The sequence below is a fragment of the Mesocricetus auratus genome, unplaced genomic scaffold (genome assembly GCF_017639785.1).
Source record: "Mesocricetus auratus isolate SY011 unplaced genomic scaffold, BCM_Maur_2.0 Super-Scaffold_100031, whole genome shotgun sequence".
NCBI classification, from domain to species: domain Eukaryota; kingdom Metazoa; phylum Chordata; class Mammalia; order Rodentia; family Cricetidae; genus Mesocricetus; species Mesocricetus auratus.
The window spans coordinates 187,531-202,052 of NW_024429212.1; the positions used below are offsets into that span (position 1 = coordinate 187,531).

At 45.4% G+C, this 14,522-nt stretch overlaps 1 protein-coding gene across 2 annotated transcripts in view; it reads right to left on the reverse strand.

Moving 5' to 3' along the window:
* Positions 1-6,466: 6,466 nt before the first annotated feature.
* Thsd1 (thrombospondin type 1 domain containing 1) overlaps positions 6,467-14,522 on the reverse strand; it is a 33,258-nt gene continuing 25,202 nt past the window's right edge. For both annotated transcript variants that reach the window (XM_013126381.3, XM_005087632.4), the window contains one exon: positions 6,467-8,100. In XM_013126381.3, coding sequence (XP_012981835.1) covers positions 6,719-8,100 — 1,382 coding nt within the window. In that variant the 3' untranslated portion in view covers positions 6,467-6,718. The remainder of the gene's footprint in view (positions 8,101-14,522) is intronic.

Here is a 14,522-nt window from a genome sequence, read left to right on the forward strand (position 1 = left end):
AAACATAACGAGAAGGGCTGCTGAGGAGATGCTCACTGAGTAAAGCATTTGTTGACCAACCATGAGGACCTGAATTCCATCCTAGCACCTGGTGAAATCTGGGCACCTTAGTACATACCTGTAATCCCGGCACTGGGATTCCTCGAGCTGGCTAGCCAGCTGTGTAACCTATCATTAAATTGCAGGTTCAGTGAGAGACTCTCTCAACAAGTAAAATAAAGGGTCTGGAGACATGACTCAGCAGTTAAGAGTACATACTGCTCTTGCAGCGAACCCAAGTTCAACTCCCAGCACTCATGCTCTGCAGCACAGTCCATCTGCAATTCTACCACACAGAGTGCATCATCTGTGGACAGCTGCACTCACTTTCACACTGTCACACACATTTAAACATAAAAAAACTTAAAGATACAGACTTGTGGAGCCTCATCCCAATACTTCTATAAAACACTCCCATAACTAAGACAAGGGGAATATTGCTGCAGAACAGGGGGCAGAAAAAAAAATGTAAGAGGTGAAAGAACAGGGAGTTAGCTAAGAGATTGTGTCTCCTGGTAAAATTAGATGTCGCATTGATAAAGTCGAACTGATATGACTGCCAAAGTAGGAGCTGAACAAGGATGACTCCAGTGTGCATGACATAGTGGACAGGGAAAAGCCCTTGAAGCCTCACAAAGAACTATGGGAACTTAAGAATGCTGAGAGAGGTGTCTTCTCCAAGGAAGAGCACACCAATTGGTTGTCCAGTGACAAGTAGTCAGCCCTGAAAACATGCATACAAGCAACAATATAGGGACTAAACGGGTTTTATTTAGGAATATATAGGTATATACATATATATACACACATATATATTGCGCAATATATGTATATACCTATATATTCCTAAATAATAAGTGTGAAAAAAGAGACCATAAATTTGGAGAGTGGGGAGGGCTGTATGAGAGGATTTGAAGGGAGGAAAGGAAAAGGAGAAATGCGATTATATCCTAACCTCAAAAAATATCTTAACAAAAAATACTAAGCAGAAATAATCCCAAACTAAATAAATCTTTAAAAAATATAATGGAGGGCAATCCATAGAGGCATCCCATATCAACCTCTAGTTCCTACATGCAGACACACACACACACACACACACACACACACACACACACCTATGTATGTACTTGCACATGTACAAAAACACATGTTTTTCAAGTATCCTTTTCTTGTAAGTCTTTTAATAAGCAATGGCTCAAAACAGTCAAAGTCTAGCCTATATAGGGCATTGTTCTGATTTGATTGAACAAAAAGTTTGACTTGGAAAATAGTCCTTGGGAAAATGAGATGGAATCAGCAGGGCTAGAGTAGAAACAAGCTGTAGCCTCTTGGAAGAGCTGTGGCGCTCATGCTGAGAGATATATTCTCCATGGCCATTTCCTTGTTTTCCTAATACACAAAGCCCATCTCCATCTAATGGGCTTTTAAAATATTTTATATTTCCAGATCTTTCCCCCAAACACTGTACATTTGTGCCATAGGATGGTATAGTAACAAAATATTGATCGTCAAAAATGCCAGTAAAGTTTGAATCGTTGACTTTAAAAATCATTCATTTGTTTGTTTATTTTACATCCTGACTGCAGTTTCCCTTCCCTCCTCCATCCCAGCCCTCCCCGCCTCTGTCCCCTCATCCTTACCAGCCCTCCCCGCCTCTGCCCCCTCCTCCACTCCCAGCCCTCCCCGCCTCTGCCCCCTCATCCTTTCCTTCTCCAGTTCTATTCAGATAAGGGCAGTCCCCCATGAATAGCAACAAAGTATGGCATATCAAATTGCTGTAAAACTAAGCGCTTCCCCCTTGTATTAAGGCTGCACAAACAACCCAGTATGAGAAGCAGGGTCCCAAAAGCCAGTGAAAGAGTCCAGACAACCGTGTTCCCACTGTTAGATGTCCCACAAGAAGACCAAGTTATACAACTGTAACACATAGGCAGAGTGCCTAGGTCAGTCTCATGCAGGCTCCCTGCGAATCACTGACTTTAAAAAATGATTTACTTACTCTTATTTATGTGCATTGGTGTTTCACCTGCATGTACATCTTTGTGAGGGTCACAGATCCCCTGGAACTGGAGTTACAGACAGTTGTGAGCTGCCATGTGGGTGCTGAGAACTGAAACCCGGTCCTCTGGAAGAACAGTCAGTGCTCTTAACCACTGAGCCATCTCCCCAGCCCAAACACTGACTTTTTGTTTTTGTTTTTGTTTTTCGAGACAGGGTTTCTCTGTGGCTTTGGAGGCTGTCCTGGAACTAGCTCTTGTAGACCAGGCTGGTCTCGAACTCACAAAAATCCGCCTGCCTCTGCCTCCCTAGTGCTGGGATTAAAGGCTTGTGCCACCAACTCCCGGCAACACTGACTTTTTTAACCAGGAATGTTACATTTTGGATACATTCTAGTGTTTAATTTACTGTTTCCTAGATAAACTAGAGGAAAATAGCTACAGGATGTTTTTATAATATGTGACCTTTCGAGCTAGACTGACTGGGCCCAGTTCCTGACTTTGCCTGGCTAGCTGTGGCATTAGACAAGTAATTTAACTTTACTTTCTTCGTCTACAAAATGATCATCATGTCTCATATTTGATGTGAGAATTAAATTAATCGGATACATATAAGAACGTGAGATAATGTCAACACATAGTAGCCAGTCAGTGAAAGCTAATTATTTTAACTTAGTATAATCTTATAGCAGATCAGGATTGCTTAAGAATATGAAATTGTTACCCTCTTGTCAGAGCCAAATACACTAGGAAGTCGTGTGTTGCATCATGAACCAATGTCAGAGAGATGGGAGAAGCATGAGCTCACTCTTGCATAGTGATTGTTGGGCACTCCTGAGAATTCCTTACTCTGCATTTCCCACAGTTGTGCAAATTCCATGACATATGCCATGAGACTGGTCCATAAAGTCCACACTAGAAATGCTTCCGAGTTGTTGGGAGAAGCGTCTAGTTATATGTTTGGAAAACACTTCAAAATGAGCCCCCTCTACATCTTTCGCAGACTGTATCAACAAACAAAAGCACTGATGAGGGCTGGTGATGTAAGTCAGAGGTAGAGTGCTTGACTAGGATGCACGGACCCATGGGTTCAAGGCCTAGCACCACATAGACACAGTGTGGTGGCACATGCCTAAAAGCCCAGCATTCTGGAAGACAGAGCAGGATCACTCTTGGGTCCCCATCTTTTTTTAAGATTTATTCATTATATGTATATAGTATTCTACCTGCATGTATGCCTGCAGGCCATACCATAAGAGGGCACCAGATCTCATTCATTACTGATGGTTGTGAGCCACCATGTGGTTGCTGGGAATTGAACTCAGGACTTCTGGAAGAGCTGCCAGTGCTCTTAACCTCTGACCCATCTCTCCAGCCCTTGGTTTTCCATTTTAAAAACACACACACACACTATACCCATCACTTCAGTGATCTCACTGAAGTCAATTTTCAAGACTAAATTCTACCTCTAGGCCACTGTGGCATCCAAAAATCTCTCCTTCCAAGTTTTGCTTCCTCTAGGCTTCATGAGGATGGAAAGTTGTGTTAATGAGAGGAGGAAGATAATGGAGTCTTACATGAACTTTGGAAAGTTGGCTTGCATAGCGTCATCACGAAGAGGATTCCAGTCAACAATTTTGTTGTTGTTGTTGTTCAGAATGAATGTGTAGGCTGGAGTCTGTTCTCAGGCCATAAGTCAGCTTTTGTTTTTTCCTAACTAGGCGTGCTAAGTGAAATTAACCTTAAATGGTAGTCACTCTTTTTTTATTTGCTGTTTTATGTAAGTCTTTGCTAAGCCTTTGTTACTAAATTCTTAGGCATTTATTCAAGATTGACATTTCCACCTCTGCTGGCACCACGAGAACCTGGCAGCTGGCCACGATAGCAGCATTAGGATTACCTCCTCCCAGGAACTCATTAATGCTGTATTGGATGGCGTCAACTGGAGTCATTCCACATTCATCCAGCAGGTATTTATAGAGTACCTACTCTGGGCATAATGAAGTATCATGAAGGCAGCTAAGGCACGGTCTCCCGTTTTTCCTCCATTTTAGTTGCTTATTTTGTATGAAGTAGCATTTGCCTGCATGAATGTTTGTGCACTACCTGCACGCCTGGGACTTTCAGAGCTGAGGAGAGGGCATCTGGTACCCTGTTACAGATGGTTGTGAGCGGCAAGCACTCTTAACGCTGAGCCATCTCTCCAGCCCTTCACCCCCTAGTCTACCAAAAGGGTTTAAACATTGCAAGTCCAGGCATTGCTTTCCTTTCTTGTTGTTATGCTAAGGATTGAATCCAGGTCCTTGCACATGCTAGGCAATGTTCTACCACTGAGCTGAATCCCCAGCTCCTCGGTTCTCTCTTTATCTTTAGATCCTCTGGGCAGACTTGTTCCTGACCTTGCCAGAAGTCAACTATTTTTCTTCAGTTACTTCTAACTGAAATCACAGCTCATCTTCTTTTAATATTCTAAATAAAAAACTTGCTCTTGCCCATGGATTTTGTTTTGTTTTACTCAAAAGTGGTAGCAGTTGTATGAAATGAGCCCCAGGCCTGCCTCAAACTACTAAGGAAACATTCTACCACCGACCTGTGTCTGTGGCACCTGCTCAGTGGAAGAGCTCTGTAAGAGGCCTTAGATTTGATCCCTAGTTGAAAGCAAAACAAAACCTCATGTTAAATGTGAGGTGATGATGTTCAATTATGTAAAACTGAGTGGAAATTCTGTCCTAGATCCTTATTCTAAGTATGTAGTAATTAAAACTAATAAGATTGTGCTTTATTCCCTCCTTGGGCTCAAAGTCTCTCAGAAAGGCAAACATAGGCAAGGCAATTGTTTCTGCTGGATGATATCAGAGAAGACTTGAACAATCCCCAGATGGACAGAGAACAGTAGGGTCCTGTACATTGAGAACATCATGTATAGGGCCTACAGAATGAAGAGGGGTTAGCAGTGAATGAAGTGTGCAGAATTGTTGTGCCAAGTGGGTACGTCTCATTCAAAAAGACCTGTGCTGATAAGTTTCTGTGAGTTCTGTCATCAGGGGTCCAAGAAAGAGAACTCCTTATGGTGAGTGGAATCATCAGATTTGCATTTTACAAAGAATATTCTGGCTGCTATGAGTGGTATGAATTAGATGAGAATAAGATAGATAAAGGGCATTTTAGAAATATAATAAAAAGGACCACAGATGGTCAAAAACCCGTGTAGACAGGCCCCAGGCCCTGGAGTAGAACCTGCTGTTAGTAATTTGCTAAGTGGGCATAGAGTTAGACAAATTCATAATGCCCCATTATTGTTCCTACAGATTAAGGCACCTCTCAACTCTCATCAGGGAAGTTTCTGTTTGCAGTAAACACAGATCAGCACAGACCTGCAACTTCCCAACGTGCAATTGAGCCCCTCTAGAAGCTACTGGGGCCAGTACATGGAGACAGTGGTTAAGAAGCAGAAACTTCGTCTACTGAAATCTTCAACTGCATGTTAAAAGATTGCATGAAACATATTTTCTCTCAGAGGCAGGACTTCACTGTCGGTGAGAGCCCCGGAAAGCTGAGCTAGGTAGATGGTAAACATCACTTCACAGGAAGCCAGTCAGCCCATAGTGTTCCACTTGAATTTCCATTTCAACGAAGCTGTTTGGTCTCCGTCTGACACCCCTGGATAATTCACCGGGAAATCTGGAGCAAGTGAGCGAGCGTGTGCCCTGTGTGTCAAAGGTTGGCACACAGACCCGCGAGCTTGGATGAAGAACAAAGCGTTCTGGTGTGACAAAAAAAAGAAACTGGGGAGGACCAAGCCTGGCTCTTCTTTCATCTGTGCAGAGCGGCTGTCAGACGGCTCTGGACAACCTACCCCTCCTGTTCCTGCAGAGCAGACAGTCATCACCAAAGCTGCCCCCGAGGAAGCATGTTTTAATGTTCAATAAGAATGGCACAAATGGCAGCTCAACAAATATTAACATTTGAAACCACTGTGTTTACAGCTGTGATTCCCCCCTGCCCCCCACCCCCACCCCCGTCTGAAACACCGCCCCCCCACCCCAGTCTGAAACCTCACCAGCAGGCCGACATCCTGATATACTCTCTAAAGGAAAACAATCTAAAAGCAGGATGGGTGTGGCAGCAGGGAGGTCACTACGCAGAAGAAGAAAATGCAGCTATTTAAGTGAATGTCGATTAGTCGTTAGGCCTCTGGGCTGAAAGGAATTATGCCTCTTGGTACCTTGGGAACAAACTTCAGAAGAAGTAGCCCCATTTTTAGGCTCTTTGTTTAGCTCTTACTGCACAACAAAGCAAATTACAAGACCACTCCTGAAATAGTTATGCACACAGTGGCAAGCAGCAGAAGGCTCCTCCCCTCTGGGAGAAGCTTCCAGATTCCAAAGTAGGAAACATTCCGTGTAGTATTCGAAATGCATCATACATTTGCCTTATTTAATTTTTATTAGCAATAATAAGCCAATAGAAAAGGGATAACAAAAGGGAACATTCGGGATAAATAACTTCTTCCTAATGAGTTAAAACACACACACACACACACACACACACACACACACACATCCCTCTGGGTGAACAAATTCCCACAAAGTTATACAATATAGTTAACAGAAAACATGTGAGTAGCAGATACTGCCAGCTGGGTAAAGGGCCCTGGGTGGGTCCTGCAGCTTCTTAGCTTAGATGACCAGCTTCTCCACACTAAGTGTACTTGTGGTTTCATCTTCTTCATTGGAGCCGAAGTACCCCGGGAGGTCCAGCATCCTTTGCTCAGCCTCAGTGAGGCGGAAAGAGGTATTGTCATAGAAGGCGAACTCTGAGTGGATGGGGAAGCTCTGGCACTTATCTTTTCTGCAGTGAGAAGGGCTGAGCTGGCTGACTTTCTGGTAGCTGTCTTTGGGGAAAATGGGTGAAGACTGCTTCCTTGAAACACTCCTGTGACTAGGGGACGGGCCCCTGTGAGCTCCATGAGGCTCTATTCTCTCAGCTCCTACCACTAATCCTGCCTGGCGATCACCCGAGTCTGGTTTCCTCCTGGGATGCCCCACAGTGTAGGATTTAGAGAGGGGGCCTAAGGGACTGTTGGTCCGACCTGCCCCTTGGAAGTGTTCTGATCTCTCTGGAAACAGGTAGGCACTTCGACTAGGAGGCCTGCACCTATCCTCCATCTGGTCCCAGGTCCGCATCCTGGAACTGTAGGCAGGGACCTGGCGGGGAGTCAGTGCGGACAAGCTCCTCTCCCGGAAAGGGCGGGACTGCTTGGCTTCATGAAAACTAGCTGTCCTCCTGAAGAGGGAAGTTCTGGGGTGGCATCTCTCCGATGAGCCCTCTCTCCCACCGGTCGCCCTCATCTGAGACTTGCGGATCAGGGTCTGGCTGGGGCTGACTGCACAGCTGGGCGGAGGCGCGATGCAATCCAGCCTGGAGGGGGGCCTTTCCCCGGCGCCTGCCACAGGCTGGTCCAGAAACGGAGACTTGATTCGGAACTTGCTTGCTGTTGCTGCTTCTTCGGAACATTCCAGGTCTAAGGGAGGGCTGGCCGTGGCACCCACTACGGTGTCTGTCAGGGGACTCTGAGACACGTGGTACACTTTGGTCGTCTCTGTCAACCCCTTCTTCTTCATCTCTTTCAGCTGCTGCTGAGCCAGGCGGTAGCTGAACAGGGGCGGGATGATCTTCTGAGCATTGGACTGGAAGCTCTCACTGCCTGAGGCCTCATCGTCAGGAGCTGCTGGCGCACTGCACCTGTAAGTCAAAGGGATGCCTGTGTCCCCTGGGCTTCCCCTGGGTCCGTCACCCGCATCCGAGAAGCTTCCGCGAGGCTCGCTCAGCTCGCAGATGTTCTCCTCATCCGAGTTCTTCCGGAAGCCAGGAGAATGGATGGAGTTGTGTCGGGCAGGGGTGCTGCATTTGGGGGCTCTGCCGAACCTTCTCCAGAGAGTGATGAGCACAGTGGCAATGATGATGAACAGGCACAGGGATATCCCTGTGACAGTCACGACATTGTTGGACTTCACCGGATCTTGGGGTGGAATAGACGATGAGCCTGGTGGCCGGAAAACTTGAAAAAGAAAAAAAAAAGTTAAAACAAATGTATCTCTGATGTTGATTTCTCTGCATGATTTTAGGGTCAAAGTGGTTGCCCTAGTTATCAGAGCAATTAAAGAGGAACGGAAAGAACCAATGGCTTGCATTCTTGATGACAGCTGAAGGCAAACGAGATGACCAGTAAAGAGAAAACCCAGCAAAAACAGGGACTGCACAAGGGGGGTGGCCCGGGAAGCCACAACCAGCTCAGCAACTGCAGCCAAGACCCCACCCCCCACACACACACTTATAAAGACGGGAACATGGGTTACCTACAGTTAAACATACCCGTGAGAGGCATATGTGGAAAGTCTTGTATAAAACTCGAAACCAAAAATAGGATTTAGGTAACTGTTCCTAAACTTTCACAATTAGCAAACCTCCCTGAGGAAAATATGACTAGAACATCTCTTGTCCCCTTCTAACATCTAGGACCCATCCTCCTGAGCCGGAGGAGGTGACCCATTTCCCGCTCTCCACCGTCACTCCCCTCGCCAGCATCTGCATGGGGCGACTCATCTTCATACCTGAACTCTCGCCAACATGTGTCCCACAGCCCCGATGTTTTGTGAAGATGCAGAATCCCATGGAGTCTCCCCCTGTACTGCTGCAGGACACTTGGAAACCTGTCACCTACCCTCACTGTGCCCCACCCCACCCCTGCCTCAGTCACTACCCACTAGCTAAGTCCTTGCAGGCACCTGTCCCCTTTCCTCTGCAGTATCACTCGGTTTTACCACCTCCACCTGCTCCCAATCTTCCCTGGTGCTGTTCTACTTTTCTCTAGAGCACACTGCATTTCAGACTCCTCCATCTCCCTCAGAGGGAGGCACACTTGGCCTCCTCATCTCCCTTGAAGCCTGCCGATCGCACGGAGAAACTTTCCCCAACCTTCTCTGCTGCAAGCTGTCACATCTCTCTCTCTCTCTCTCTCTCTCTCTCTCTCTCTCTCTCTCTCTCTCTCTCTCTCTCTCTCTGTCTGTCTGTCTCTCTCTCTCTCTGTCTGTCTCTCTCGGTGTGTGTGTGTGTGTGTGTGTGTGTGCCTTCATAGGTCAGAAGAGGGTTCAGACACCCTCGAGCTGGAGTTAGAGGGACCTGAACTTCTGCAAGATCTGATTGTCAACTTGACACACTCAGGAAGAGGAATTAATTACCTCCATCGAATTATCCTGAGGGCATGTCAGGAGGGAATTTTCTTGGTTGCTAATCCATACAGGAAGGCTCAGCCCACTGTGGGCAATGCCATCTTTGGGCAGATGGGCCTGGTCTGTATAAGGAAGGTGACCAAACACGAGCCTGGAGCAAGCCAGGTAGGCATTCTTCTGTGTTCTCTGCTCCAGCCCTGCCTGCAGATTTCTGCCTTGGCTTTCCCCAGTGGTGGGCTGTAATGTATAAGATGAAATGAACCCTTCCCCCCCTAGTCTGAGGCAGGAGTCCATCCCAAGCGAGCCTTCTAGGCATGTGAATTCTCAGCGGCTGCCCCAGCGTCTGAGGAAAGGCAGAAGGAAACTCATGGCTGTGCAGGCCTGTGTCTCTGCACTTCCGCACTGCCCAACCACAGCTTCCCACAGCACTTTCTTCACCATTATCAGTGTCATCATAGCACGGCAGCAGCTGCACCACTGTTGGCCTCTTTCTCACACCCGTGGGGGACAAGTGTGCTCCTGGCTCTCTAAGCCATCCTTTCCCGAGGGATCATCCATCCGACCAAGTACCCCCAGTGTCCTCTCCAGCAACTCCCTTTTTCTTGGCATAGAAATGTGCACACTCTTTAGACCTTAAAGAGACCCTCCCCACCCCCACAATGCCACAGCCAATCATACTCCTTGTCTTCCCCGCCCTGCTTAGCAGAAGAGGGGGTCCGCATTTACTGACATATGAGAGGGAGAGCTGTACTATTGCAGGAAGCAAAGTTGATGATAGATGAGCGGTATGTCAGTAAATGTGGATTCCTCTTCTGCTAAGCATGGCTGGGGAAGCATTTTCTTCTACAGCCAGACAAAACGCTGGGTCCTCAAGTCAGTGAAAACAGTTGGTGAAAGACTCACTCCCTGGTGTGTCGCTTCTGTTATTCGTCATGACCACTGATGACAATGTGTGGCAGCATTCCCATCACCCATCACAAAGTGCTCTCTTTGCTATATCACTTTCTGACTCTGGCTGGCCGCTTCAGAAAAACACAGCTGGAATGAGTTTCTCACAGCTGCTTGTTTGGCCTAAACCACTTTATCTAACTCTTCCTGGATCTCCTGGAGTGAAGGAGATGCCCTGATGTTAGTGAATCTTCACATCTCTAGGGAGTGACAGACAGACAAAATAGGAAGAAGCAAATGTGTGTGGAATGATCATTTTATCCAACTAAGCATACCCCAGGCCTCAGTGTACAGGAAGGGGTATCTTTATCACTTAGCTGTCTGGTTAACAATGTGTGCTTTTCCAGACCCCACCCAATATAACAGAAGTTAGATGCCAGAACATAAAATACAACCTCATTTCCTCAAAAAAAAAATCTCCAGTTCCACTTGCTGATGTCTCTTTTAGAAAGCTACACTCCCTGCATACAAGGGTGAAGTCTTTAAGATTGGCAGTTTACTACGACTCCTGCTTCCCTTGATTCCTCACTTTGTGACTCTAGGCAGGGTCCAGAGCCTTCCCATGGAGTGTGCAGAAGGGAGGATACGGTCATCACTTAGTATCTCAGGATTGTCTCCTGGATGTTGGGCATATCAGCCGCTGCAGGTGTCTATAAAGTGGTATCATATTTGCATAGAATTCACATACATCCTCCTGCTCTGGAAGACATTTTTAGGTCACCTATATTTCCCAGAATAGTACAACAGTTGCATAACTAGTTGTCACACTATATTGTTTAGAGAACAATGACAAGAAAAATGGCTGGGACTGGCAAGATGGCTCAGCAGCTAAGGGCATTTGTTGCAGACACTAACAGCCTGAGTTTGACTCCCAGAACCCACAAGGTGGAAAGAACAAAGACCTGTAGTTGTCCTGTCCTATGACCTCTACATAAGCACCATGGCACATTCGTGCACTCAAAAGTTCAGGTGTATGTGTACATGCAAAATTTTCAATGTTAAAAAAAAGGAGAAAAAAAGCCGGTGTTGGTGGCACACGCTTTTAATCCCAGCACCAGGGAGGCAGAGGCAGGCGGATCTCTGTGAGTTCGAGGCCAGCCTGGTCTAGAGAACAAGTTCCAGGACAGCCTCCAAAACAATACAGAGAAACCCTGTCTCAAAAAACCAAAAAAGAAAAAAAAAGTCTTTACATGTTCAGAAGACATGCCATTTTTTTATGGAGTTGAGGACTTATTAAAGAAGATGGGTTGACTGAGGGCAGTAAGAAGAGCCTAGGCTAGGGTCTCAATAAGAAGACTAACTGGAGAATAACGATCTTCAGATGCTAAAATGAAGGACACAAGGCCTATGGAAAGACCAAGCAGCAAGAGGACCTTTCTAAGGCCACAGGTGGTGACACTGAGAGAGGCTTCTGGGTGACTACGGTCTTGGCTAAAAGGTTTCGTAGGTCCAAACAAAGGGAAGCATCCAACACATCCCAACCCCAGAAGGATGTGGAACTAAGGATGCCTTTGAATCTGCAAAAGGAGAGTACAGGAGGGTGGGCCTTGACAGAGGAACTTTATCTACAAGTCAGGACCTCAGCAAAAGCTGGCTAGCTAACCAAGATGCTTCTCAGGAGGTGGCTGGAGTAAGAAGAATGCAGACCCTTCATCGCCATAACTGTAAGTGCTATTCAGCTCCACAGAGGAAGCAAAGCTGGTCAAGCAAATGATCATCCCCATGGACACTCACATCAAATACCCTTGCCCAGCCATCAGGGTGGACCTCCATGATGCTCAGAAAATGCAGGAAAGTCCAGTCGCTGGTGATAGCAAGAAGTAATAGCCCTGCCTCCTCTTCTCAGACCGAACTGGTTACAATAAACTGAAAAGGAAAGAAACAGGGCCCCCTGCTTCATTTTGACAACAGATGGTCTACACACCGGCTCTGAGAGTGAAGGGTGGAGATCAAGGAAAGATGTATTTCCATGGGAGTTTCTGTTGTGTTTTGTTTTAAGGTGGCAGAGAAGTGAGGGGAGAAATGGCAACTGTTTGGGCGGGATGATAAGCCTGTGATCCTAACACTCCAGGTGCTGAAGCAGGATAAAAATTCAAGATCATCCTGAGCTGCAGAGTGAGCCCCCAACCCCAACCCCCCAACAAAAAAAATCTGGTGCCAGCAAGATGGCCCAAACGGTAAAGTGCCCACTGCCAAGCCTGAGAGACCGAGTTCCACCCTTGAAATCCACACAGATAGTAAAGAACAGATTCCCGCAATATTCTCCAACAACTATTTCTGTATTTTTTAATTGCTTAGCATATCTGAATCTTTAGACATATCCCTGTGTCACTTCCCTCACTTCCAATATTAAATCCTGTTGGGGAAGTCCTGTGTATATGTTAATAAATTACTGCTGGCCAATAGGAATCTAGATAGGTGGGGCTAGGAGTCCAGGAGGATTCTGGGAAGGAGAAACACAGAGAGTCAACATGTAACGCCATGGGGGTAGGAAGCCTGGAACTATTCTCCGGTAAGAGACATACTTAGATTAACAATTATGGGGTAATTACTTAAGTCAGAGCTAGCCAGTAAGAAACAAGCAAGGCCAACAGCTTCATAATTAATACAGCGTCTTGTGTGTTTATTTGGGGACTACAAAGAGGCAGAGCCCAGGCAACTGGCGAGGGATAAACCAACGCGGCTAGCAAAGAAAAAGCTTCTCTTTACAAAATGGTTGTCAGGAGTGGGATTGAATGTCCACGCAAAACAACAAAAGCTTTCAAGGAATTTTAGAAACAGAAGAACAGAGAGAAGCACAGATTTTGGTAGCAGCATTTTTCTCAGGTGTGCTCTGTTTTGCTAGCCACAAGCCGAGATTCACGCGGCTCGCTTACTGGAGTCTTCCTGACTCGCCATAAAAAGAAAAAGAAAAAAACCCAGCCAACAAGGTTGTTTTAAGAGACTCTGCTAACTATTTAAAGGTGTGTACGTACAGTTGGAAGTGGCAGCATTTGCTGGATGTCAGCATGGACTGAGGCGGTAAGCTGGAATCACGCTTACGCCCGCCATCTTGAAACGGCAGTTTAAAACAGCCGCGGTTTTACAAATAAGACACGTAGCCAGAAAAACGTAAAGATTTACAGTAAAGTCAGACTTGGATGAAGAAAATCTCTAAAGGTTTACAGTGTGTTTAAAAATATACGCGAGATTGAGAGAGAAAATGAAACGGCAAAGTGGTAAATAAATACAAAAGCCGGCATTGTGGTGGCGCACGCCGGTAGGATTTACTCCAGAGGCAGAGGCAGGCGGATTTCAAAAGAGAAACCCTGTCTCAAAGAAAAATAAATAAAAGTAAAAGAAATAAAGTAATAATAAATAAATAAATAAGCCAAGTAAAGATGGAAAATACGCAGAGAGTCTGGATACTGTACGCTATTATGTTTTTCAGTTTTTTCATTGCTAAGGAAGGAACGACTAAAGTACACTTGATTATAAATGCTGCTGAATTAATCCAACTTCTATCTTTTAAAAATGCCTTGACTTCAAAATTTAAGTATAAGGATATGTTACTTGGGAAAGGAGATTTTGCTTATGTTTCCACAGAAAATGAAAAGCTGAGGATTCCTTCCAGACTTCTGTGGTTTGACGAACCAAGACCCCCAGAAGCAGTGGACCAGGTGTTCCAACTATTGAGACAGCTAAGATGATGCAGCTTTACAGACCCCGAAAATACGGACTTATAAAGGTTTCTGAGTTTTGTCATGATCCCCATGGTGTGAACAGCGCCCCCTTCCAGCAGGAAGCAGTTTGGAATGAGCGACGTCCCAATTCCCATCTTGTTTATAAATCTTTGTTTTCATTTAAATGGGATTGTTTATAATTGGCTAAAGATCACAGCCGATCTTTTTAATGGTAAAAAGGGAATTATGGTATGGGTATTGTTTTTCATTTATTGACACAAATTCAAGGTCAATTTTGTGATATGTATATTTCTCCTCTTGATTAAGTATTGTGCTTATACTGATCTTTTAAAATGTAATGCATAATTGAATACAGACTATAGATAGTTACTTATAACAGAATTTATAGTTAGGTAAGTTAGATTTTCTAGATATATAGAGATGTATTTGAGACAGATAAATAGTCTTCAAACCTTTCAAAGACCTTCAGAAAATGGCATTTAAAATGGTTTAGGGTTTTTCTTGACAATGAGAAATGTCTGCTCCTGGCAGCACCAATTATGAGAGGAAAATGGGCATCAAAGAAACTCGTTATGGAGTTTGCTTTCAACATGGCAAGATTAGCCATTTGGGCAAGAAAC